At 40.3% G+C, this 27,927-nt stretch overlaps 1 protein-coding gene across 5 annotated transcripts in view; it reads left to right on the top strand.

Annotated features, from left to right (window-relative positions):
* Nucleotides 1-9,916: 9,916 nt before the first annotated feature.
* The window catches only part of NAF1 (nuclear assembly factor 1 ribonucleoprotein), a 37,325-nt gene continuing 19,314 nt past the window's right edge, over nt 9,917-27,927 (top strand). For all 5 annotated transcript variants that reach the window (XR_012079386.1, XR_012079387.1, XR_012079379.1 and 2 more), the window contains exons 1-3: nt 9,917-10,315; nt 12,736-12,904; nt 26,907-27,000. Coding sequence is in view for 1 of the 5 variants with exons in the window: in XM_031670243.2 (XP_031526103.2) it covers nt 10,050-10,315; nt 12,736-12,904; nt 26,907-27,000 (529 nt within the window). In the remaining 4 variants the exon portion in view is untranslated. The remainder of the gene's footprint in view (nt 10,316-12,735; nt 12,905-26,906; nt 27,001-27,927) is intronic.

The following is a 27,927-nucleotide window of genomic DNA, read 5'->3' as shown; positions in this document are numbered from 1 at the left end:
TCCAATGTATTACAAGATGAAAACAATGGCAGTCTAAACAGATTTTATAAAGTTGGGCAAAAATGTTCAAAATTATCAAGGAAGACTCTTTGAAATACGCTGTCACATCTACTATCATTCATAATTAACTTGTTCTAAATGCTTACATTTACATGACGATTTTGCAATGCTTCTTTTTCAGCTATCACAGTAATGAGATCAAGCACCAATGTGATCGCAATTGGCTGTAGAAAACATAATGCAGAGATATGAATAGTGCCTGGATATTTGACAATGTGAAGGAATGTTTGCTAATTTTTTCCTCTTAATGATGTTGTGGTTTCTTTGAAAAATATCTACCTTTAAGAAATACACATTTGAAATATTTACAAATGAATTATATGGTATCTGAAATTTGTTTAAAAATAATCCAGGGCAGCGGTCAGGGGGAGTGTGTAGATAAACCAAGGTTTCTATGAACTGATAAGGGTTGAAATGGGTGAGGAATACAGAGGGGTTTCTTTTGGTTTTCTTGGCATTAAGTCTATTTTTCTAACTATTAAAATTTTCCTGTTTTAAAGGTTAAAAAACCTTAATTTAGAATATCATTGTTAATTTGTTGCATCATAATGCTGACACAGTCCTTTTAAATAATAAATCATATTCAACAGCATTGCTCTCACTAATTTCTTAAAACTGAAATGTATTCAATAAAGGCAAAATTTTTTGTATGATTAATTTTAAAGTTTGCATTGCCTTTAAATTTAAATTATTTCATAGTGGGCATTATTTTATCTAAAGTTTCCCCTAAAATGCATCATTTCCTAATTTCTATTTGAATTCACTTAATATGATATTAAGATAGTGTATGCATACAATTTATAAGTAGATGAATATGCATATTTTAGGGGCACAGACTCCCAAATCATTTTCTGATGAGCTTCTGTATTGTCATTATTTTGAAATTTCTGTATGTTATGATGTTTGACATCTTTAGAAGTGCTTTGCTGGCTATGGAGAGACTGCCCCTCCAGGGCTAGCCAGTTCTGAGATAGGACTCCCTGCCAGGATCACGGCTTTGATGTACAAACCCCCAAGTCCAGAGCCAGACCTCTGGATATATATCCTCTGTATGTGGCCTGTACACCTGGAGATCATATTCTCCAGCAAAGACTGGCCTGAATCCCCCTTACTCCTGATGTTTGTCTCTTGACCTCCCACTCCCACCCCAGAGGCTTGCCTGCCATGGCTCTGTGTGGCCGCCCCCAGCACCTGTGGCTATAATACACTTTGCTGTTTTCTCAGCTTCTCCTCCATGTCTTCTTGTAGCACACCTGTCTGGCCATCTCAAAAGTGTTACCAAGTCCAAATTCATTCTGCTCACTGAATGATAGCTGAATGATAGACCAATAAATTGGGAGCTGAGGTATTGGGGCAAGGAATAATGACTATTCAGAAAGCCAGCTGAGAAGATGGGGGACTAATGTCCTGGAGAACCATCTTCCCCTCAGTTAGAATTCAGGCTTCTTTTATACTGAAAAATGGAAGGAGTGTGTGCTTGTTGCAAACTTCTTTGTGCTGGAATCCTTTGTTCTTGCAGCTATCCACGTGGGTCAGGTCATGGTGTCCCTGTAAACCTCCAACAAAATAAATGTTATTTTCTATTCTGCAACTTTTAATCTTTATATGAATGGGAAGGTGTTATATCCTTAAAGGCTATCCTGTATAAGTCAGGCTGTAAGCAACATTCTTTTATAAAAGGTGCAGAACCAGCAAGACTAAGCCTAGGAAACAAAGCACAGGGTTAAAAACCAAAGGAATAGATCTAATATGGAGTCAGAGTAGTTCTTTTCTATTATAAATGGGTACAAAACAGGTGCATATACCCAACCCCACAAAAGGTTGGAGATCGCTGCCCTAGAAGTTATCCAGTCCACCTTCAAGCACGAGGGGCTTCAATATTCTCTTAGTCTCCACTTGACCTTTTCCAGGATGACTTTAAACTCAGCACCTCTGGATGAAGCCTTTTCTTCACTCCATCCTTCAAATATCGCCTTCCCATGATACATGCAGTAAATAATCCACTGATGGCCATCATCATTTAATTCAGAGAATCAAATGAGAAAATTTAAACGTGGAATCTAGAGGAAAACAAAGTATTTCCTGTAAAAATTTTCCCTCAATCTTTAGTAAATCTCAACAAGGCAGTGTGAAAATAATTTTCTCTGACCCAGCAAACAGACAAACAAACAAACCACAAAAGATCTGTTTTCACTGTTTCTTCCCCCAGTTGGAAATGATGACAACTGCTACAGTCTAATTGGCAGGCTCATGAAGCCATTCAACTATCAATTGACCTCTGTTTAACTTGCTTGCTGCTTCTTTTTAAAAGAAAATATTTTTTTCTCAGGAAAGAAAAATTATTTTCAGTAACATCAAGACCGAATTATAGGCAACATACAGAAATACTCAAAACTGGCCTGTCAACTGAAAAAAAGAAAAAAAAAAAAAGAAAAAGTTATGTAAAACTTGGCTTCAGACAGAACTGAAAATAAACAAAAATGAAATGTAAGAAATGTGTTGAGTGTATTATCCTCCTGGGTTAGTGCTGTTCCAAAAATACTCAAGGTTTCCTTTTCTCTCTTCTTTTTTAAATTTCAGCTTTATTGAGGTATAATTGACATACAAGTGACTCAAGATTTCATGGTACCATCCTCTCTTATGCACCTGCCTTCTTCAGATGCAGCTCTTGAAGCACAGGTGAGTCTGGGGCAGCGAGGGGTGGGGGCAGCCCTGCTCACAGGGATGTTCCGTTAGGTAGAGGTGATTTGAGGTTCAGTAGAAATTCTGAGGCGGCATTAGCCCAGGTGATTCTGAGCTGTGTTTTTGTGATGGAGACACAACATTTAACAAGGTCAAAAGTATAAGACATATAGCAATGAATGCAAAGTCTGATGCAATGGACTGGAAAGAAATGGCAAAGAAGTTGCCAGAAGAATAAAGAGTTGAACAAAGATATATGTAAAAAGTGGTTTGCATCTAGCAGTTCAGTAGGTCTCAGAGACCCCTTCTAACCTGGAGCCTGAGCCTGCTGCGGGAGCTGGCTGGCCTGGAAGGCACACCCCACGCCTCCTTTCTCTGTGCCCAACTGCCCTGACCGCTGAGATGCTGGGCTGGAGGGTGCTGGATAAGACCAGAGCCCTGGTGGTGCCTGGCAGACCCCTCTTCTATCCAAGCATTGAAGCTGACTGTCAGGACAGAGGGATTGTTACTGAGTCCAAACTCATTCTGCTCACTGCAAGACAGGCCAATAAGTTGGGAGACCAGGTGTACAGGCAAGGAGTAAAGATTTTATTTGGAAAGCCAGCAGACCCAGAAGATGGAGGACTAATGTCCTGGAGAACCATCTTACCCAAGTCAAAATTCAGGCTCCTTTTATGGTAAAAGGGGAGGGGGTGTGGTTGGTCGCTACAAACTTCTTGGTGTAGGAGTCCTTTGTTTTTGCAGCTGTCCATGTAGGTCAGGTCATGGTGTCCCTGGAAACTTTCAACAAGACAAATGTTATTCTCTGTTCTGAAACATTTTATCTCTATATGAATAGAAAAGTGTTATGCCCTTAAAGGTCAAAGCCTTGAGAATGGGCTCTCCTGTATATTTCAGGCTCTAGGCAACATTCTTTTACAAAAGGTGCAGAACCAGTGTGACTGAGCACAGGAAACAGAGCACAGGGTGAGAGCCGAAGGAATAGATCTAATATGGAGTCAGATTTGCTCTTCCCCGTTACAGGATGAGGCAGTTTCCAAAAGTGAGACAGAATCAAGAGTAAAGATCCAAAAAGAATATGAAAAAAATGTGTATATGTATAACTTAATCACTATGCTGTATAACAAAAAGTAACATAACATTGTCAATCAACTATATAGAAAGAAAGAAAGAAGGAAAGGAATGAAGGAAGGAAGGAAGAAAGAGAAAGAAAGAAAGAAAGAAAGAAAGAAAGAAAGAAAGAAAGAAAGAAAGAAAGAAAGAAAGAAAGAAAGAAAGGAAGGAAGGAAGGAAGGAAGGAAGGAAGGAAGGAAGGAAGGAAGGAAGGAAGAAAGAAAGAAAGAAAGAAAGAAGGAAAGAACGAACGAGAGGGATAGATAGGTAGGTAGATAGGTAGGTAGGTAGATAGATCGATCGATGGATTGACCAATCGATCGATAGAGTAACTTTTGGGACAGACCAAAAAAAAAAAAAAAAGAGTGGAGAAAAATGAGATTAATATACAAGGTGAACGATTCCAGGCAAGAAAGTGTGATGAGATGGCTCACACTGGATCTCTGGTTTGGGTCAAGAACTCCGTCTTCCACTTTGCAGCAGTTTGTGTGGGTGATTGAAATATTCTGGGCTCTCAGTGAATCATATTTTCCTGTGAGGCTGTGAGGGGTGCATGGACTTAGCTATAAAGGGGTGTAGTAGTGGGGACCACTGCCAGGTTTGGGGGAACAGGTGACTGGAAAGTCTGGGGGCTATGACTCTGTGGCTAGTGCTTTGAACTTGGTGGACTCGTGCAGCAAAATCCAAAAAGCAGCTGTGCATCTGTCTTCTGCTGCCCAGTGAAATCTGCCCGGGGGAATACACCTTCTGTCTGTGAGAATACTCAGTCCCTCAGACTTCTCTCGTCACTGGAATGAGACAAAGTCCTATTGTGTAAACACAGACACAATTCAGAAATGCAATACATCCCAGATAATAATCAAAACTCTACATTTGATTCAAGCTAAAATCTTCTCACTTCCCTCCAGCTGAAGCCTTCTTTGGGCAGGTTAGTGACAGTGGGAAGAAGAACATGGTCTTCCTTTTCTCCTTCCTCTTGTCCTACTGTTTCTCCTTTACCAGCCTGTTACCATCCTAGGTTTTGAATCCTTTCCGTGTTGATGGGAAACAGCAGACAGAAGAGATACATGATGTTGGGGGGGGGGAGTGACAATCACAACAGTCTATCAATTTTCTCCTCCAAAACCTTCTTTATAAAATTCTTTACCTGTCCATCCTTCTCCTTTTTCAGATTTCTGATACAAGTCAGGGAGTTCAAGGTTCTCATAGATGTTTGGGCTGTTTTCTTTGAAGTCTACCACTTCCTTGAAAGTAGCACCACATGTCTTGCGGTGCTTCATTCAAAAGTTCCAATTTGATTCCTGCTACAACTGTGTCATGGAGTCTAGCATCTTAGTCAATTTGGGCTGCTGTAATGAAGTATAGCAAACTGAGCGGTTTATAAGCACTAGAAATTCATTTCTCAAAATTCTGGAGGCTTAAAGTTGATGATCAGCATGCCAGCCTGTGGTCGGGTTCTGATGAGAACCTCCTTCCTATTTGCAGACTGCCAATTTTATTTTTATCTCATTTGGCAGAAAAGCAAAGCTCTCAGGTCTCTTTTGTAAGGGCACTAATCCCATTTATGGTGGCTCTTCCCTTTTGAGTGAATCACTTCCAAAGACCCCACTTCCTAATATCATCACATTGGGAATCTGAGTTCAACACATGAATTTGGGGGGAACACAAATATGCAGTCTATAGCAGTAGGTATATATCATTCTGTCCACAGGGAAAGATGTTACCCTGTAATCCTGCCTAGAAAATTTATTTTCCTGGAGATGTTCTTCAAGAACCAGGTCCATCTGATTGTTGTTCTAGTAACAGTGAGCAGTGAGAATGTATATTTGTCCTGAGAGAGTCCCAGAAAGACTGACATCAACTGGTATTCTTAGTCAGATGAGATGTGGTTAGGGAGACTTTAAAATATCTCCATAGAAACAGGTTTCTAGTGGTTGGAGAGCAGAGGAAGATTGAACACAATAGATAGATGACCATTCCTAAGGGACAACAAGAATGGATGTGGAGCTCTTAAGGCAGCCTAAGATTAACTCTCTGCTTCTAACTCTCAAGAGAACTCCAGTGTTGGAAGACTAATCCTGTATATTTTAACATTTCCAAGAACAGCAAGTTGAATGTAGGAAGCACAAAATTTCCAGCCCAAGAAATGGCAAATCAGTCCAACATTTTCCTGTCTCCATGCTTTGGTTAAAATCATGTCTGGCAATGTTATCTTCATTCTATGACCACTTGAGTGGCTGACTTACAATTCTGTTTTCATGCCACATTAAGGGTTTGCTTTTCTCTTAAGACAATGGTGAGTTATTGGAGGGTTTTAAACCAGAACAATTACATGATCAGATTTGCATTTCAGAAATCTTATTCTGGCAAGAGTAGAGAATGGGTTAGAGACAAGTGAAACTGATCAGTACACCAAAAGTTAAGAGGAAATGGAGGACAAATAAAAAATAAAACTAACAAAATACAGATAAAGCAGAAGTGGGAGAAATATATGAATGAATCAAGTGAGGGAAGTAATAAACAGTGCTTCTAATCATAATGTGACATATATTAGAAAATCTTCTCATTTCCATTTAACAAGGGCATTGTAGGCTTCTAAGTATGTTACACACGTCTATTCATGTCTTTTTAAACATTGAAATAAACTAAGTTCAGTGTGCCGACTCTAAAAATCCCTGAATTCAAAAAAATTGTAAATAAAAACCAGAGACTGTATGAAATGATATTTCTAGAGAAGGCCTTAGATTTCAGTTTACTGGTGTTTCTTTTCTTTTCTTTTCTTTTTATTGCCATGAAATTCTTTCTTCAAATGAACTCTTCCTTGAAACCCAGCATGTGCAGGAGATCTGGAATGTCAATCTCCCCACTCCCTCCCCCTCGCCCTGATTGGCTCCTGATGCACTCTGACAGATCTGTTGAGATTCATCATCTAAAACTGAAATTATGTATTGTGAGTCCCATGAGCTCTAGGACCTTTTCTGTTTTCTTTACGACTTTATTCTCCATACCTAGCACAGCACCTGACACAAAGTTGGTGCCTGGTGTATATTTATTGAATGAATGAGTGAATGAATATGAAATAGAGAGAATTAAGTGACTTGGACTAAGTCACACAACAAATTGGTGGAGCTGAGATTTTGTTTATAGTGAGTGACTGGGTAGATGTTGGTGGCTGTAGGGAAAATGGAAATCCTCAGGCTCCCTCGCTGGACATCTGATGCCTAGTGACTCAGCAATATTATCTTCACATGTGCAGGACCAGTGTACCATTATGTAATGATGACTTGTGCTGCAGAAGTGCAGAGGTTAGCCCATAGGTCAGCCCATAGGTCATAGCTGGCTAGATGCCAGCTTTGTTTGCCTTGATATGTAAGGTGGATGGGACTTTCTGCCACCACCACCATTGAAGCCTGTGTACTCCTCCCCAAAATAAAAGCATGTCAGAGATACCCACAGCTTCAAGAGTGTTCTTCAGTATGCCCAAATCCCGCGTGAACCTGCCAGGCCTTGAGTGCTTGCAATATAGTGGCATTACCAGGATAGGAGATAAAGGAGGAGACGAATGGGGAAGGGATGCTGAGATCAGTTTTTGGTATGAGAGTCTAAATACTTGTGGGGCACTGAGTAGAGGTATCAACAGACAATGAGCTGTTCAGTCTTCTCAGCTTAGACTCAATGGTTTAACCCTTCAACTCCTCTTGGAAAAGACTTTCTTACATTTTATTTTTAAGCACTATACTAGTACTATGATATTTCCAGCACTCACAAGGCCATGGGGGCCAGTTCCTTAAACTTTAATATGCATGCAAATCATGTGGGGAATCTTGTTAAAATGCAGATTCTGATTCAGAAAGTGGGGCCTGAGGATCCACATTTTTAACAAGTTTCCATGTGATGCGGAAACACCTTGTCCACCACTGCATTTGGAGGAGCAAGGCCCTGCAAATCACTGAAAATGTTAGCAGTTTGCTTTACTTCTTGCAAAATTTCACAGTTTTTATAATAAGTAGAGACTGGTGAACTTCCAAAATTCTGTTTGTTTTTCAAATATTTTCTCATAAACTTTGTTTTTTCACTTTAAAGACTATGTGTACCTCTTTGACTTGAAATGTAATATGGTTTTTAATCCATAATTTAATTTAAGAGAAACTCTGCCTTAATTTTAACAGTGATCCTATAAACTACATTATTCTTCAGGGAGCTATTTTAGCTTTCAGTGGTAGGCTGAAGACTACAGGCTAAATTTAGCAGTTGTTAGAAATAATGCAGTAGAGAGGCAGGCTCTGGAAGTAGGTAAATTCAAGACATTGAATTTGAAACATTCAAGCATTTAGAAAAAGTATCAATTACAAAATAGTAACCTAGTTAAACTAGGCAGATCTATTCTTATCCTGAAGCAGAGAGACCATCTTCACCCTGAAAACAAAAAAATTTTTGTTGAAAACCAGTAGTCTTACTTAAATATCATGAGATTGATTTAAACTGAATGAATAACTTAGTTTCATCTGTACTTTTATCTGTAAATAATTTCTCTTTTACTCTGTTGTTTCACAAAGCTTTATTATTTGTTTTCTCATTCATTCTTCCATTCAGGAAATCTTTTCAGGATTTATTATCGGTATTTGAACTCTGAGAGACATTTATGAATTAAACAAAGATCTTGGATTCGTAAGACTTAATTTTACGGGACAACAGAGACAATAACTAAGTAAATATATATGGTAATTTCATGAGAAGATATTTACTATTTGAAAAAAGAACAGTGAGTTAAAGAGTGACTGGTATTGTTACCAAGTCCAAACTCATACTGCTCACCACACAACAGGCCAGTAAATCCAGAGAGGAGGTGTTGGGGCAAGGAATAGCATTCTCTTGTATAAAATCTTAATTAACGTTCACATGAACTAAATGGGATCGTATTTTTTAGCTCCATTTTACAGATGGAAAAGGAAATTTAGGTACGTTAGGCTATCTGCCCAAAGTCACTGTTACACTAACACAGAAACAGTAGTGCTTAGATTTGAACACAGGTCTATTTACCTGGGAACACTAAGCTCTGCTTAATCACTGTGTTAGTCACTAGTACCTCGAGTTTAAATCCCTGCCTCTCTTTGGAAGATTCCCCATGATCCACCCCATCAGTCTTACTTAACTTTCTATCGCTGCTGAACTTTCATTTGCTATTCTACATTTCAAATATGTTCCTAGTTTACCTCCTGTGCATTGACATTTTTACTTCAATTAAACTGTAAGCCCCTTAAAACTAGAGATTATGTATTATTCTCGTTTTAATTTCTATTAAGGTCTAGTACTATGGAGGGCACACTATACATTCTCGAGTGAATAACAGATAAAATCTTTAGCCCAGTCCTTTGCACGCATGCATGCTTAATAAATGGTCCCAGTGATTATTATTACCTGAGTGGCTGGTGCATTAAATTGAAGTTCTAATAGAAAATCAGAAAATCCTGATCTCTACTTCGATCCTAAGCACTTTGTGCCCGCCTTCCTTATGATCTGGAGCAATGGTTTCTCAAGCCAAGGTAGTCATTCTAATCCCATCTCATCCTTTCTATAAAGCAGTGCCGACCATAACAGCAACTAGCAGCAACACTTTGTCCACGATTAGTGCTCTCCTTAAACTGGGAGTGCTTTGGAGAAAGAAAAGAAATGGAAGAGTTACAGTAATATTTTTGAGATGAGTGGTCAACGCGCTTGCTGTCTATGGATGGCTGTAAATACACTTAACCTAAATGAAGTTTACTAGAAGTAGTTCCCGGGCTCAAGTTTCTGATGTGCAGAGCCTCGCATAACCATGCACCACCCCTAGATTGCCATCTTCCTCTTCACAGCTCAGTCTCAGTGGAAATGGCCCAGATCCAGCAGAAGGAAAGCCTCGCCATCTGCCCTTGCGGACGAGCAGCAGTTCCCAGGACGCAGCGAAACCGGCGGCTTTAGGACCCCGCGGGGTCTCTGCCCCAAAGGCCTGTGGCAGCCCCCTCCGCCCCGCCCGAACGGACGCCGGCGCGTCGCGTTACGTCACGCGCTCCCCGGAAGTGCCGCTGCGTGCGCAGCGGGGGTGCGTCTCCGGACTGCTCCGCGTGCGGCTACCTGAGGAGCGCGGGAAGCGGGCCGGCGCGTCGCCCCGCCGCGGAGGGGCTGTATCTCCCCAGCGAGACCCCGAGCGCGGCGCCATGGAGGTGGTGGAGGCCGCTGCCGCTCAGCTGCAGACTCTGAAATTCGGGAGCGCCGGCGTCGCGGTGGCCCAGGGTCTGGCCGTGCCGGCTCCGGACCCCGCTCCGGTCGCTGTGCCGCGGGCGGACGAGGGGTGCCCGGACCCTGCGGGGGAGCAGCCGCCTCAACCCGCGCCACAGTCGCTCCCGGAGCCGCCTCCCGGAGGGAGCTGCCCGGAGACGTCGGACTCGGATTCGGACTCGGACTCCGACTCCGACTCGGACAGGTCGGGCGCCCGGCGGCCGGGAGCGCGCGGAGGGCCGGGCCGAGACGGCCGGAGGGAAGGGGTCGGGAGGCCGGGGCCGCGCTCCTCGCCGTCCCGGCTCATTGCCCTGGGGACGCGAGCCCCGCCGTCAGCCCCCTTCTCCGTAAATCTGGGGTATGAGCGTGCTGTGTACGTGGTGCACTTTCAGTTAGAGCACGGAGCACCTGAGGGTTTGGGATTATTCCCGTAACTCGGCTGTCCTTTTGTCGTTACATCTTTACAGTTTGTGTCGGATCTGACTTTTCCCCATCAAGTTGAGTGTGTGCTCTTGTGATTTGAACCGGATAAACGGAGCCTCGGTTAGATTCTGTGTTTCCATATTGGCTCCTGGCAGTTTCGTTAATTCGCAGAATCCCTGTGGTGAGCTAGTGTTCATGAAATTAGCGAAACAGTGTCCTTTTACTGTTACATTGTATGTTCTGCGTAGGTTTTACAGGAGGCTCTCCCCGGTCCGCAGTGTTTTTTCAATAGGAAAGTTCTGTGGTGGGAGGGGATTTAGGCGTGACGTTGCTAAACCACGCTGAACATTGTCTACAAGTGTTCGAGTGTGTCGTGCGATACTGAACCGATGAGCAAAGTAGACACGACCCCTGCTCTATATTCTAGTGAGAGAAACGGAAAATAAAAGTAAACCGATCAGTCAGTCAGTCAATAAGAGTCGATGAAAATCAGGAAGGAACCAGCAAAGCACTGGGAAAGTAATCGGAGAGCCCAGCCCAGTAGGATCCACTGGCCATGTTAAGGTTTTAATTCCGTGGTGCCAGAGACACTTTTGAAGAATTTTAAGCGTAAGTTTTGCTTTGTAGAGATGGAGCTGAACTGAGTTGAAGAGCGGAAGCAGTGAATCAAGGTTGGCCGGGGTTAGTGTGGAAGCGGTTGGAAAGATGTTGCATTTGGCGAGGACGTGACCGTGTCTGGAGTAAATCATTTGAAGTCTCCCTGGTCATGCTCACTGATAGATGTGGTCGTGACTTAGGCAAAGAGACATCAGCTGGGTGGGTGGGGGCGCGGCTTACTGAGATGAGGAGTAGCTTACCCCGAATGGAGGCTGTAGACCTATAGGAATGTTAAATTTGGACAGTTAATTTGAGATTTCTCTCACAGCAAAATTGGAGGTATCTGGTAAGCGGTAGGATAATGAGTTCAGAGAACAGTTCTGATATGGAGATGTAAGTTGGAGCATCGGATTACAGATAAAACTTTTACCATTTTATTGTGGACGTTTTCAAATTTCACATAGCTCCATATAACTCTGTGCTAAAAAGTACAGAGTAATAGAATGAACGCACATATACTCATCACCAAACTTGACAGTTTCCAGTATCTTGCTAGTCTCGTTTTATCATACATTTCTAACTTGTTTTTTAACCTGATAATCTTAAAACAAATCTCAGACAGCATGCCACCTTACCTTTGAGTTCTTTGCTATGCATCTCTGATAAAATACTTTTTACAGAACCACCATGTCATTATCAATCATAGTAAAATGAACCCTAATGCCTTAATAGCACCTGATACTCACTCTGTATTCAGATTTTTCCAGTAGAATGAAGTCTTGTTACCAGTTTTGTCATTGGCTGTAAGAATGCAATAGCTTGAGATGATTCCAAGGTACCTATGGCTTTTGACTGGATTGAGGACTAAACAATGAAATAAAATAGAAGTTCAAAGAGAGAAGCAGATTTAGTTAGGAGGATGCACTGTTTTTTTCCGTTTAACCAGCTGTAAGTAGGAGATGTGTGTTGGTTATTCATACTGCAGTTGCCAGTTAGCCGCCAGAGATTAGGGGTGGGGCTTAGGGATATCACGGCTGAAGATTTTGGACTTAACCTGCACATCAGTAACGACTGAACTCATTGGAGTGACAGATTATCTGAGGAAAGAGTACCAGAGAGAAGAGAAAATGAGGACAGAACTCTTAGAAACAGCGCATAAAGGGGGTGGAAGAGGGTACCAGCAAACAGGATTTAAACCAAGAGGAGAGAGATTATGTGGAAGTCAAGGGCCAAAGGAGTTTTCAGAGAGTAGATTATTCAGCATGGTTGGTAACTTCAAGAAGTTTCCAAATTACCTGAAGACTGAGAAGAAACTTCCTTGGCTTAATTGTGATCTGGTCCTTGGTAACTAATAGGTACCTTGCCCGGAATACTGCCAGTGGTTTGTCACATAATTATATGCAGACAGAGGTATGGCATTTGTAATAAGAGGGTTTTTATAGCAGGGGCTTTGAAAATGTGATCAGTGGGTTTATGAAATGCTAGCTTCAACTGTAAACGTCTAGTAAAATAGGTATTTCCTAGCTGGAAAATCTTACATAATACCAACATGATAATGCTTTTTTTTTTTTTTTTTTACTGTTTTCAACTTTTTCTTCTCTCCAGTGAGACAGATTCTGATAGTTCAAGCTCCTCCTCTTCCTCCTCGTCATCCTCATCATCTTCTTCTCGTGTATCACTTCCTCCAGTGCTGTCAGATGGAGAAGATGATTTTCAAGTTGAGAAGGAAAATAAGAACTTTCCTCTTAAAACAAAAGATGAGTTACTTCTTAGCGTAAGTACTTAGATTTGTTACTGAACTTAACTTGTATGTCCTGAACTGTATTATGGTACTGATACTGATCTCATTTGGTCTATATCTTCTCTCTGAATTGAAGACCATTCTTATTGGTCATACTTTTGCCATGTCCTGGCTTTCCTTTTAAAGAGAGGATTGATCTGAATACTTTCTCAGACTGCTTCTAACTCTGACAGTTGATAATTGTGCTGAGCGTCCAGTTTAGCTTGCTGCTTTTCATTTTTTACCTTCCCTAAAGATTGTGAAGATTTACAGCTCTTTTTGTTGTTGTTCACAAGTCAGAAAAGTTTGCTCACTAGCAACTGAAATTATTAATTGATTGAATGTGTTTAGAGAAACAGTGAAATTAGATCGGTTGCTTTTTTGAGGATTTCTGTTAATTGAAGTTTATGGAGCATTTTTATGATTACAGTTGGAGAAAACTTGTTTATTGCGGAATAGTATTTACTGGCGTTTTGTAGGTTTTTTTAATAAAGTAAACTTTTATGTGGTATTTCCTCTTAAATAAGCTGTTCCTCTTAAGTAAGCTGTTCCTAGGAGGTTTTGGTAGTCTGCTTGAAACTTTATGATCCAAGAGGAAGGCTTCTCAGAATTTCACAGCGTAGGCTGTATTGCCGCCTGTTTATTCTCACCACTCCCACGTGCACTTAGTTATTATGAATGCTTTTCAAGAATTTAATGATCACTAATTACAATTATATAACACTTAGGTCAGTGAAATAATAGTAAAGCATGATTTCAAAAAGAAAATTAAAGCCTAGAGGCATTCAGGTACTTTTTCATGACTGTGTCCCATCAGTATTACTGCTTTTTCTCTCATAATAAGAAATTCCTTATCTCACTTATGCCTCCTGTATTGCGAGCCCTGGGATTTGTATGCGGCTTCATCAGTGATGTGTGCTCTCGTACTGTGGACGCTGAACTCTCAGTGGTGTTTTTACACAAAGGCTTGCCCAGCTTAGGACTGTTTTCTGAAAGTATTGGGAGATTGTTTGGTCTTTTCACTTATCTTGATCACCTTTTGACTGAAGTTCTTTCTTAGAGTATGAAAATCAATAAATAAAGGACACGTGTGTGTGTTTGATTTTTCCTATCTTACTAGATCTGGACTTTTTCACTCTGGAATCCCTTAAAATGTAATGCAAAGTCTTAGTCAATTTACCTAAGTATTTTTCTGGATGGAGTGCCCATATTTTCATCAGAAAGGATCCCTGTCCACAAAGTGGCCAGGAAGCATGTTCTTGAGGACTGAGTTCATGCCTGATCTTTGTGGCTCCCATGCCCAGCAGAGTGTTTTACAGGTAACGGGTTCTCAGTCAGCAGTTATACGTGGTTGTGCATGAGTGAGTGGATGGGCATCCTATATACACTCATTTTTAAACTGCTGTCACACCTGCCATGTGCCAGGTGTTAGGAACAAGACCCCTCCAGCTTCTGCTCTCGTAGTAGCTGCTGCAGAGAGACAGGCGGTAAATACAGCACAGACAAGTACAGTTAATTGCTGGAAGTGCTACTGAATTGTGTGGCTGTATGCTAGGCTCGTATCAGAAAATCACAGTTTTGCTGGGAAGTATGTTAGCTTTCAAAACTCAGGAGAGTGGGCTGGCGTGTTCCTTTCTGTGCCAGTTCCGAGGGATCTTTGGGAAGGATGGAAGAGGCAGTAATCGTCTTTAAAGTTTTGGATTCTTAACTAGCTGTTTACTTTATATTTTTATGATTGGGAAGTAAACGTACTAGAAGATCGTAGACTTTAGACCACTCCGCTGCTAGAGAAGTGGCGGAGTGAGCTCCCTGGGCTGCCGTGTGACCTAGGGCTCTGGAAGAATGTGTGGGGACTCCTTCAGGTCTTGAGCTCTGAAGTTCAGGGGAAGAGAACGACTTGGCCCTGAATAGGGCCAGTGACGGTGTGGCGGCAAGTTTTCAGTACATTCAGGATTCTGCTCTCCGTCGTTCAGTAGGTGCTTTTCCATGGGGCTAGTGGTCTGGCCACTGATTCTCCTGTATGAAAGTCACGGAGTGAACTTTCCCTGGTTGATTGGGCGCCTGGGATGCAGGCCTGAACATGTGATGGAGGCTAGTGAAGTGGGTGTTTCGGTCGCCTGGACCTGAGTTACGTAGTCACTCCTGCTGGTGTGGAGAGTGTGTAGGAAAGTGTATGCTTGAGACAGAGAGCATGTGGGCAAGTGTGTAAGAGCCCAGTGACAGAAGGGATGCTCGAGAGTGTATTTTGAAGGGGGTGGGGGTTGGGTGGGTGGTATCCACCTCGTACAACCACAGGGAGTGGGTTCTCTGTCACGGAAAGGGAGGCTGAGACCATTTCAGAAGGGGATGCTGTTCAGTCAGTGACACGAGTTAGCCTTTCGAGCTGCTTAGCAGCAGTAACTACGTGTGACTTAATGGACTCTTGGCTGCAGCAGAGACTCGGGTGCTGTCAAGAGAAGGGGATTCACTGTGAGCTTGCCTGGCTGGGAAAGCCACAGAGGGCTGGTGAGGATGGCCACGCTGTTGCTTTTCTCCACTTCGTGGGCAGTCTCATAGTTCTGAGTGTCGCTGTGTTCTTTCTTTACTGGCTGACTTCCTATGTCTACCTGTAGATTCATCTTTTTAGTTCTAGCTTGTACATGGATTTCTTGTCCCTGGCTCAGAATTGGTACCTTCTACTTTCAACTCCTCCGTGAACTGGCCACTAGTACCATATTTCTTCACCAGCTTTTGGCACAGTCCTGTTACTTAGCTTAGGGTTGTGTTTTTTTGTTTTTTGTTTTTTTTTCCCCAGAAGATGACAGTCCTCTCTTCTGGGAAGTGTCCCCTCTTTTGTTACAGCTGGCTCTGGCGGTATCGAGTGTGCCGTTGGGTCAGGTCTGCCGGGACGTGTCGTCTTAGGCAGCAGGGCTTGTGCAGTGGAGTTGTTTGCTCTAGGTAGTTACTTAATTTCCTAATGAAATCCTGAAGATCAGTGAAATACACTGTTGTCTTTGCTAAAAGGTATACAGAAATTAAAATGGGCCAAACAGTTAGTACCAGATTCTGAGTTTGTGCGGGGTCTTGGAGATCTTTAAAATGTAGGCATGCCCAGTTTAACCGAGTTTATGTCCTGCCTCTTTTTAAAGTGTCTCGTATCCTAGGCTGCTTCCTATGTCATTCAGACATGCTGAGCCTAAGTTTTACCTCCATTCAGTCTGTTTGTCAGGCAAGAATGTCGCCTCCCTGGGTCCAGCTTTTTCTATCTTTTTCATTGTTGGCAAGTTAGATCCTAGAGATTTAACTACTAACATACAGCTCTTTAACTGTAGGCAGATGGGAGCTACAGTGAAGGACTCTCGAGATTGTTCAGTCCCTTGGCATGACAGGATGTAGTGATAACTTGATTAAAAAAAGATGGGAGAAGGAGGAAAACAGAGGCACTGGTCAGCCATAGAGGTGTTGAGAAGGAGCGTGGTACTAATGTCTCTTTTCTCAATGTCACAGTGATGTAATGCATGACGTTAAAGTTAACCAAGTGGAATCATTCTTCTGAACATAGACCCTTTAATACTGAGAAGGTTTATGTGTAACCTAGACAGTAAACGTAAAGCAGCGTGCACGTTACAGCTTTGGAGCCACGTTACACCACATAGGGGTTATTCAGGGTTTCAACGAATTGGAAAATTAGGTGCTTTCTGAAAAGTTTTCTCAGCAATTTATGCCCTCAGCTCCTCATTCAGATAAATCAGATGTAATTAAAATTTAGAATCCTAAAAACATTTACGGGATTGTGACATTTTGAAGTCTTAACCAGAAATGAATTGTATAAATTAGTGCCTATTGTTTTTTCTTCTGAAAGCCTGAAATTTTTACATATTTAAAAATTATGATTATAGTGCTTATGGAAATAAAACATGGATAATACTGCAACAGAGAAATACATATTATTTTTACACATAATATAGTATGACCAAGAAAAAACCTTAATGCTTGTAGGCAGTTCGTGGTAAATTGACCATCATAATTTAGAGACTGAGTATGTTATATTGTAAAACTAATGCAATATAATTAGGTTGACACTTTTTGTAGTTGTAGTTAGGTTGGGTACACATTTTCTCTTTCTGATTCTGGCAGTGCAGACCCGTATCATGAAACAGCCTAATGTGAGGATGTGGAAATACCGGGGTCACCTCAAGTGGTCTGAAGTTAACAGTGGATTATTTCATAGCCTTTTGGTTTCCCACCATCTTGGAATTGTATTGCACCTTGTTCCTAATAATTGTTGATAGAATGTGTTGTTTTTAGGGCCTAACTTGGTTTTATAAGTTTTGTCCTAAATGTGAGCCTTATTCAACTTCAGCTTTTTATGACTCTAGTATATTTGGAATTAATACATTGTATCTTACAATACTGATGACACTTATTAACATTATTCTCAAAATGCCTGATATTTAAGAAATGGCTTATATAATTAAAAGAAGATAATTTTTCATTAATACTTGGTGCTTTTTTAAGACAGTGTTCAGATTTTTCTAAAAATAACAATTTTGGCTTCACTGTACAAAGTTATTTCAATAAAGTTTATTTCACACACAAATAATCCTGAATACTGTTTTATTCAGCAGAGTGTCCGTATGTGTCCTGTATATACACATATGTGATCGTTATTACATAGAAATGTTCCATTTATTAGTTCCCAGTTGATTTTGGTGAGCTGTGATTGCTTTAGGGGATAAAGACAAAGGTCCGTAGAGAAGGATCCAGTTGGAGAGCGAGCATACACACTTTGCTGAAAGCAGGGCACCACCAGGGAGGTGATGACGGACCGGCAAGCAGCCTGAGGGCTGAGCGGAAGGAGGGGAAGGTAACTTGGACGGCGGTGGTCAGCGACCGCATCACAGCTTGACCTCAGAATAAGGGTGGATAGGATCTGCGTGGAAAGACTGAACTTTTCCCAATTAAAGGACCAAGCCTGCTGCAGGAGAGTTGTGTTCCCAGTGTCAGCTACGCTCTAGGGGCTCAGGGAATGTTTCTTTCTTCATTCATTCATCATCCATACAATTATTGCCATCAGTTCTAAAATGGGCACTTACTAACCTTTCAATGCTTATGAAAAATTGGGACTAATAATTGATGGCATTTATTAGTTTTACAGTTATTTGGCAGTGCTTTCATCTTCGTGGTATATAATAAAGCCTGATTTGGTAAAATATGGGCTCCTTAGTTAACATAAAAGATAATGTTTAGGATTATATTCATCATTGAGGGTTTTTTCTTATTGAGATGGTTTATGATTTTATTTTACTTTTATATTTATGCCAGGCAACTTTCGAAGATACTCTTATGAACTTTGTTTTTGTGACAGTAATTTTAGAGAAAAATGGAATGAGAACATGTATTTTATTATAAACAGACTTCAAAGAAGTTTTGACTTTAGTTTTTAGGTGAAAATATTTAATGGGCTAGTGTGAATCTAAATTCAGTGCCATATGTGATAGGGTAATTAGTAATAAGAGCAGTTGATGCTTGCTGGTGACAGCCAAAGAAATGGCTGAGTTCCACGGAATGTTGTAAAAGCTCTTCCCTTGGAGAAGCTGATGAAATCGACTAAGTGTTCTGTGCAGTCATAGTCGACACACAGTGTACGGACCTAATCCATTCTTTTTTCCAATATGTTTTACCAGCTATAGGAAAAATAAAGTTCCCAATCATGGCACTCAGTCCTGCAGGGATTGGATCCTACTTTCCAACCATATCTGAAAAGTGAAGGCTCACCTAGTAGCATCAGGTAACTGGCTGCCACATGCATGTCCTCTCTTCTTGGGTAATATGAGAAAGTGGTCCAGAAGTTCCATTCCACTTTTTGAAATCTTCCCCAAACTAGCACCGAAAAGATCTGTTGCCTTTTGGAATGTTTGAGTCCTTTCCCGCCTTCTGCTGCCCTTTTCCTGTATTTGTGAGTGAAAACCTAGGTCGAGGTTCTTTAGATAATTTTGCCTCAGAAGATCATCAGTTACTGATTTTTTTTTCCTTCCCCAGTGACGGGCCTTCATAGAGGTAGGAAAGTCAAGGCCACTGTAGCGTATGAACCTCTTCTCAGAGGGCTGCTTTTGACCCACTAGCTTCTTCCGTTTTTGGGCTGGAATTCTTAGACACCCATTTTTGACTAAAGTGTCTACAATTTAATTTTTAAGAGGGTGGATTTTTAATGTTACGTGCTACTCATCGGGATATTTTGTTTCACTGAGCAGCTGTACTGGCCACACACATGTCCGAGAATCAGAATGTAGTACTGTTCTTAGAACAGACAGTCGTTGGTCTTCCTCAGCTATTTCAGAAGTGTGGTTGGGACCTTGCATTTGTTTATCGCCATAGCTGTAAGAATCTTTTCTCCAGAATCAGAGTAGCTTGTTCGTGTCTCGCATGTAATTTCTGTATTAATGTGCTGTCATTTTGGTTACGTGCTGTTACATGTCTTTTTAAAATTGTATCGTTAATCACGTGTGTGAATTACTCAGAACTTTTTTTGCTTAGTTTCTCACTACTTATAGTTGAGAAAACTAAGACCCAGAAAGAGACTTGCCTGAGGTAGTGAGTAGGGAGGCACGGATTCAGAACTAGCACCAGGGAGATTCCAGTCAGCTCTTTATTTAGTTCTTGTGAACCCTGCTTAGCAATGTGGGAATGTGGTCAATTGAACTTCCTGATTAACAGTAACATGGTGCATGCTGTTATAATGTGGTCTTAAAAATTATCCTTGCATTAATGGCCAAAAGTAGATTGATCCTCTGACTCCTGGGTATATATGTATTTTGTAATAGAGGGCTCTTTGGCTGTATGAGGATGTGAAACAGTGCTGTGCAGGTGATCTTCTGCAGTGATGGGAATGTCCTTTATTGATGCTGTCTTCATACTGTATTGAGTACTTGAAATGTGGCTAGTGGTACTGAAGACTGCATTTAAAATTTAGTTTAATTTTACTTTATTAAATTTAAATAACCAAATGTATTCTTGTCTTTATTGGATAAACAGAATAGAAGGAGTCTTTCTTACCCTCTCATTCATCTTGCCATGAGGGTTTTAGGGTAAGTCAGGCCTACACTTTAATCTTCCTCAGCTACTGTAAGTAGTCTTGTCTTTTGTTTTCCTTATACTTGGTTTTGTTTATATGATGAAGACTGGCCCAGATTTCCCTCATCACCTCTACCTTCATTTTTTTGGTTTATCAGTATGCCTCTTCTGATTCTTTTTATCCTGTGTGCGCTGTCAAGGTGGTAGTGTCCTGTAATATGTGTTCTGCTTCCTTTCTTGTCGTTACTGGAGTGTGTCTGTATGTTTCTCCTCGTTTCTGTCACACATGTCCTTTCTCACTTATGGAAAAGCAAAGTGATTGATTTTTGTTCCTCGAAGGGGATTATGATTCTGAGCAGATTTGTTCATTGTCTTAGCAGGGACAGCTGCTGTGTTAGCGGGGGGGGGGGTGGGTGGGGGGGGCAGTGTTAATCTAATCACCGCAGCGGTGTTTGCTGCGGCAAACCTGAGACATCTGCACCCATCCCGGGCGGTGAAGCTTACTTGGAGGCCTCCCTTTTTTACTTTCTTTTTGAGAAGATTGAGTTGAGGTCTTACTCATTCCTTGAGGATTCTCTTGAATTTGAAGAATTAAATTTTCATTATCTGATTTTTTGCTCTGACTGAGAAAGACTCTGACCTCTTCTGAGATTTTTGCTTAGTGTGGACTGATGAGAAAAGTCAGTTCATTTCGTAAGTGTATACTGAGCACCTACTATATGCTAGTCATTGTTCTGGATGTTCTGGTCTATACACGAGCAAGGCAGACCAGGTCCTAGTTACTGTCAGATTTATTACCTAGTTAGGGAAATAGACTTTGGGCAAGTAAAGAATCAGTATGTTGGACAGTAATGTATTTACAAGAAAGCAGAACCACAGGAATAATTGTTAGGGAGTGACTGGGCCTGGTGGCAGGGTAGTTCTTTAGATGAACGGTTAGGGAGATCAGGTAACTTGGATATCTTGATATTGGGGCAAGATCTTATATTGCTTGGTCTGGCATGCAGTCCAGGGAACTTTCTCTTTGAACTTTCTAAAGTTCTGCCTCTTCAGAGTACCCAGAAATCTTCATGGGATGCACATCCATGGGTGAATTGTTGTAGGGGTTCAGGAGATTTTAGCCCCCCTTTTCCTTCTCGTCTCCTAATGTGGTCGTTTAAAAGGAACAAATGTATCTTTTCTCCCTCGATTCAGTCCCCAAATGTCTACCATTTCCAAAGTGAATATACTGCTCGACTTAACTGGATTTTCGAAGGCACAATCCGAAACAGACTCTTACCCTGGAATTATACACGGCTGGTTTCACTTACTGATCTCAACATGGAATTGTACTAGGCTGATTTCACTCATCTCTTAAAAGTTTTGTGTACACTATTTAGTTCTTTATACCCTTTTTGTGTTCTGCAGAGTATTTGGGATGGAGACTTCATGCACATCACTTTTTTAGATAGGGTCTGTTACCATCAAGAAGCAATTTTAATGCCCTCATTGACCCTTTTTAGGAATTGCAGAAGGATGTGCATATATTCCCGTGTTACAGAGTACGGGGGTCACTGAACTGGAATTAGAGCTCTGTGTGGTGTCTGTGTTCTAAGTTTGAGTCTACATAAGATCAGAGATCTTCCCCATTTGTAGGCATAACTTTTCATTCTGTTAATAATAGGTTGGAAACAGGCTAGTAACAAGAAGTAAGGGAGCCTGCTGGACTGTGTTTTAATCACAGGTGAGTCCCTGCCTCACTACAGATACTCGTTTTATGTTTCCTTGTCTTCCTCCTGCTGGAGGTCTCACCAATGTCCTTAGAGCAGGGTATGAGGCCTCCATCAGGCCCTGTAGTTGAACCTGCTCAACTTACAGTAAATTATGTTACTGTGATCTCAAAAAATGATGAGAGAGAAGGCATTTGGTAAAGTTTAACAGTGATTTCTGGTATTAAAAAAAGACACATAAAAATAGGAATATGTAGCTACTGTTCTTAACCTCATTAAGTTTTTTGATTGGATTTAATCAAAATGATTTACTCAGTTATGCTCCCAAAGCAATAATAAAAGCAAAAATAAACAAATGAGACCTAATGAGATTTCTAAGCTTTTTGCACAGCAAAAGGTAAACCATCAACAAAACAAAAAGACAACCTATGAAGTGAGAGAATATATTTACAAATGATGTGACTGACAAGGGATTAATTTCCAAAATACACAAATAGCTCATACAACTCAGTAACAAAAAACAAACAACCCAATCAAGAAATGACCAGAAGACCGAGACATTTCTCCATAGAAGACACACAGATGGCCAATAAGCACATGAAAAGATCCTCAACATTGCTAATTATTAAAGAACTGCAAATACAATGAGGTATCACTTCACACCAGTCAGAATGGTCATCATTAAGAAGTCCACAAATAGTAGATGCTGGAAGGGTGTGGAGAAAAGGGAACCCTCCTGCCCTGTTGGTGGGAATGTAAATTGGTGCAGCCACTATGGAAACAGTATGGAAGTTTCTTAAAAAGCTAAAATTAGACTTACCATATGATCCTGCAATCCTACTTCTGGGCGTATATCTGGAGAAAACTAATTCGAAAAGATACTTGCACCCCAGTGTTCATACCAGCAGTGTTTACAGTAGGCAAGACAGGGAAACAACCTAAATGTTCATTGACAGATGAATGGATAAAGAAGATGTGATATATTTGTGCAATGGAATACTACTCAGCCATAGAAAGGAATAAAATAATGCCATTTGCAGCAACATGGATGGACCTACAGATTATCATACTAAGTGAAGTAAGTCAGAGAAAGACATATACATGATATCACTTATACGTGGAATCTAAAAAAAAATGATACAAGTGAACTTACTTACAGAACAGAAACTGACTCACAGACATAGAAAACAAACTAATGATTGCCAAAGGGGAAGCAGGAGGAGGGATAACTTAGGAGTGTGTGATTAACAGATACATATTACTATATATAAAATTGATAAGCAACAAAGACCCACTGTATGGCACAGGGAACTATATTCGGTATCTTGTAATGAGCCATATGTATGAAAAAGTACATATGTATAACTGAATCACTTTGCTGTACACCAGAAACTAACACAACATTGTAAATCAGCTATACTTCCAAAAAAAAATGCGTGATTATGTGTGACATTTGAAACATACCTAATAAAGAGTCAGACATGCTTGTTCACTAACATCACAATTGCTTGATGCTTGATATTCTGGTCGTACCAACCAGAGTCATTTGAAAAGTGAAAAATGTGATGTACTAATAATGAAAAGGGGGAGGACTTATTTTTTTTGAAAATAGGGTTAAATATAGTGAATATACAGGAAAATCACTAGACATAAGTTTAAGCATGATGCTTTCTTGTGTTAAACAATATCCTATAAAGAACCTGTGTATAGTAGCAGTAAAAGATATTAAATAAGTAGGAATTCATAATAGCAAATAAGATACAAAATGGCTTCAAATAAGCCTAAGGACTGTGTAGGATTCATAAGAGGCCGACTGTAATTAATTACGTGTGATTTAATCAACACTGAGGACAGTAATGACAGAATGGTTTTAAAGTTTAGTAAGAAAATCGTGTCAGAGTAGCTAGGAAGATTCTAAGAGGAAAATACTGATGGAGTGGTTAGGGGAACTAGACCTTAGTCCCCAGAATTAAAACATGAAAGGCAGAGTTGAGCACTGATACTGAAAGAGATCAGTAGAACCAAATGGAAATTTTAGTTAAAAACCCAGTCAATATGTAAGTACGTTTAATTTATGTTCAAATTTATTTTTCAAATCAGTAGGGTAAAGATAGATTATTATTCTGCAACATTAGGATGTAACTGGCTAGTAATTTGGATAAAGATAAAGTCAATCTGTCTTGTTTTTAACTATAAAAATAAAATGACAAGTGGATCAAATATGCAAATTTAAGAAATGAAACCAGAAAAGCAATGAAAATGTTGAATTTTAAAAGTTATCTTGGCATAGGGAAGGTCTTTCTAAATGTGACACAAGTCTCAAAATTGAAAAAAGGAAAAGATTGGTATATTTGGTGTTGTCAAATGTCAGAGTTCGTTAAACAACCTTAATGCTAAAAAACACGGTGGGAGGTAAGGGAGTGGGTATTTGCTACATATTTGATACAGGGCAGATGTTCAAATTAATGAAGATAAACCTTTCCCCCCAAAAAAGGTATAAAATATACAAACAATTCATGAAGACATTCGGATAGCCAGGAAACATGTCTTCCTGATTAAATGATGAAATTGAAATTCAAGCAAGGTACCATTTTAGACCCATCAGACTGGCAGAGATCTAGTTTGCTTCTCAGTGAATGCAAGGATGTAGGAAATCCTCTCATACATCATTCGTGGAAGTGTGAACTGATGTGACCTTTTCGAAAAGAAATTTAGTGTCCTGTCAAAATTAAAAATGTTTATAGCTTTGGATTTAGCAATTCTGCTTAGAGGCATTTATCATAGGAGTTACACAAAGATATACTTAATAGAATGTTCATTGTATCGTGTAATCATTTTATTAAAGCTGCAGATAAATGTCAAGTGACTGGTGTACTGAGTTACATACATCTAGACAGTGCAACATCATAAGAGTGTTTAAATAAAATTAGATATTTATGTTTTAGTGTAGAAAGATGGGCAAGATATGATAAAAAGGATAACTTACATTATAATGTGGATATTTTATTTAAGCAAAACCTTTCAAAGATAGAAATGTAAAGTTTGCATCTGCCTAGTAAGTGTATTTGAAGGACTTACCAGCTGTCTATGGAGAGAAATTGGAAGGTTGAGAGGAATAAGCTAGGGGGATTTCTGCTTTTTGCTCCATACCCTTCTGTACTACTTGAGTGTTTCCTTTAAAAAAACAACCAAAAAAACCCCAGGAACATGCATAATTTTCATAAAGTTAAAGGAGATCAAAACAGTGTCAGAGTTTAGATTTGTACCGAAACATAATTACATTGCATGGGCCTTTATTGCTCCTAATAGAAAACACAAAACAAGGAGCCTTCCACTTTGTGGTCTAACAGCGTTTGTTTGTTTGGGAATAACACTGATTTTGTGTCCTGAGTGTTAACGACCTGTGTCTGCCCTCCTGCCCAGTTCAGAGTGTTTCCTGAAAGGTCTAACAGCAGTTCCGCTTTTCTTCCTTTCTTCTACCTACATACCCCCGACTTGATGTAACCAGTGGGCTTTATCACGGTCCGAAAGTAAGGAAAGTCCGCTCTGGTCCTTGCTGTGGTTTGGTGAGGCGGTGGGGTAGGTTTCATCACTGAACTGCTGCATTGGAAGATGCCGTTGGCTGCTTCTAAGAGGTGCCGCTCCCAGAGCCAGAGTGATACCAGAGTTGCCCTCTAATATGTCACGAAAGCCTCCTCCTGTCTGCAGCCCCTGGCGTTACCGTTCTCCAGGCTTATATTTAACAGGGCGAGGGCCTTCCCCGGGGAAGACCTTCTTAAACAAAGCTGTTCCATGTCACGTGTACCAGTTTATTCTGTTCTTTCAAACCATGGTCTTGCCAAGAAAAGGCTTTCCATATTTAATATGATAAAATGACAAATGGTGGTCTTGTCCCTAAAAGTACCCAGAAAAAGTCTGACATATAAAATATAATCATTTCCTTCAACACAGGCCAGACTAACCTCCCGGAGGTGAGTCTTCTGCATTGCGTTGGTTGAGACCCTTAGTGTGGCTCTTCATTACTAGCCCTTGATCTGAAAGTAGCTTCCCCAGAAGAAAGCTATGCTTTAACTCTCGTTAAGTGATAATGAAAAAAATACATGAAAAATATATATGCATGTGTGTGTATATATATATATTTTTATATATAAAAAACTGAATCATTTTGCTGTACACCAGAAACTAATGCAACATTGTACATCAACTATGCTTCAATTAAATATATAAATAAAAACCCCTTGGTTTGAGTTCCCATAGAGGAAAATGCTTATCTTCAATGCACTGTTTAATTTAGGTTTTCCTGACTTCCAACATTTCTCCAAAAGTTGTCTTTCTTCTACCAAACTAACCTTAACGTGTCATTAACAGGATCTTTGCACTTTCAAGCCCTTCTTAAAGGAAGAACTTCCTTCCAAGAATCCATTGTGATCATTTGGCCAAGATGAAGATTAGAAAGCTCTGTTTATTTAATTTAAAGCCTAGGGTCTGTTTTATTCTTAGATTTCTCTCCGACTTCATCTCTACTGAAATATTTAGTTTCTATAGCAACTGAGATACAGTTAGCAGCTGGGTCAGAAAAGAGAAGTCTTTAGCTGTAAAGAAATTTGGTTTTTAACCTGGAGAGGCGGGATAATCAGGCAACACCTTCACAGCTTTTCCCGACTGGAACTTGCCTTCTGTTTCCCGGAATTCTGCATTTTTTTCTTGATGAGGCCAGAAATTCATGTCTTTTTTCACACAGCCCCAGAAAAGTTAGCTGCTTCCCTATTCAGCTGGTTAATCACTGTCAAATCAATTAACTACATTAAAACAGCTACGAGGACTCTCCGTCTGTGGAGACGTTGGAGTGGCCAGTAGAATTATTTCTCTTCAGATGGAATGTCTCTGGGAGTTATTCTGTGAATTGTCTCTTTTCTTGACTTTGGATTCCTTAACAGTACCTTTTTTGGGAGGGGAGGTGTCTTGTATTTAAGTATAATTGGAAAAATCTCAAATGGTATTCAGGTCTGTGTTCTTACAGATTATGGTGTAGACACTGGATCTTTTCAGTCACTTAGGTGGGGAGATGTTTCTGAAGGTGGGAGAAATGCTCACACACTAAAAAGGAAACATCACAGAGATGATATAAATACTTAATGTATCTTCAGAAATGAGTATAGCACTCTAAATGCAGACTCCTTTTTTTAAAAATGTTGTTGAAGCTGGAGGAAGATTAATGCTTTTTTATATTATAGGAGCTACCTTCTGTTGAAGAACTCACTATTCTTCTGCCCGAAGATATTGAAATAAAGCCTCTTGGGATGGTGTCAAGTATTATCGAACAATTAGGTGTGTAAATATTTTTCTTAATAAAAATTGTCGTTTATATCCAAGCATGTGCTAATAAATCAAAGGCTTTATGACTAGAATTTTCTCTGAAATATGTAATAATACTTCATTTTATAGTCATTAAGTTTGAACAGATAAATTCAATTTTTATTTATACAAGTAATACATAAATGCATTGTCTTTTATAAAAATTTAAAGTGTGCTCTTGCTGACAGAATTTCTTTGATTTGGTATATTTGTTTTCTATTGCTATTAAATGACTACAAATTTAGTGGCTTAAAACAGCACAGATTTAATCCCTTACAGTTCTGTAGGCAGAAACGTGATGTGGGTCCCACTGGCTGACACAAGGGAGCCGTTGGGGCTGGATCCTTTCTGGAGGTACCAGAGGAGCATCCGTCTCCTGACCTTTTCCAGTTTCTGGAGGCTGCCACATGCTCGCGGCCCCTTCCTTCACTCTTGGGGCCCATGATGTAGCTTCTCTCACACCTTCTTCCATTGGCACGTCTCTCTGACCACAGCCTGGAAGGATTCTCTGCCTTTAAGGACTCCTTGGATTGGATTTACCTTCATAATCTGGGGTAATCTCCCCCTGTCAAGGTCCTTAGCCTTAGTCACATCTGCAAAGTCTCTTTCATGGAAGGTGACAGTCGCAGGCTCAGGGATTCGGGTGTGGTATCTTGTTTTTGTAGCAAAAGGGTCCTGGGGAAGGGGGTGTTAATTTGCCGGCTGTCTTTGATTTTATCTTATAAATATGTAAATTAGAAAGTTCTGTGGTTTAACACCGATATTAATGGTGTGAAATATGTGAACCCATTGGACTGCCTGAGAACTAGAAATTACAGATTTCTTTTAGTCCCAAGATGTGAGGTAGGTATATGAGAGGCCTTGAAATTAATGTCACTACCATTTTTAACTCTCCAGTAA

This window comes from Vicugna pacos, chromosome 2 (assembly GCF_048564905.1).
Source record: "Vicugna pacos chromosome 2, VicPac4, whole genome shotgun sequence".
In the NCBI taxonomy this organism is placed as follows: domain Eukaryota; kingdom Metazoa; phylum Chordata; class Mammalia; order Artiodactyla; family Camelidae; genus Vicugna; species Vicugna pacos.
This window is presented reverse-complemented; position numbering and strand designations above follow the sequence as displayed.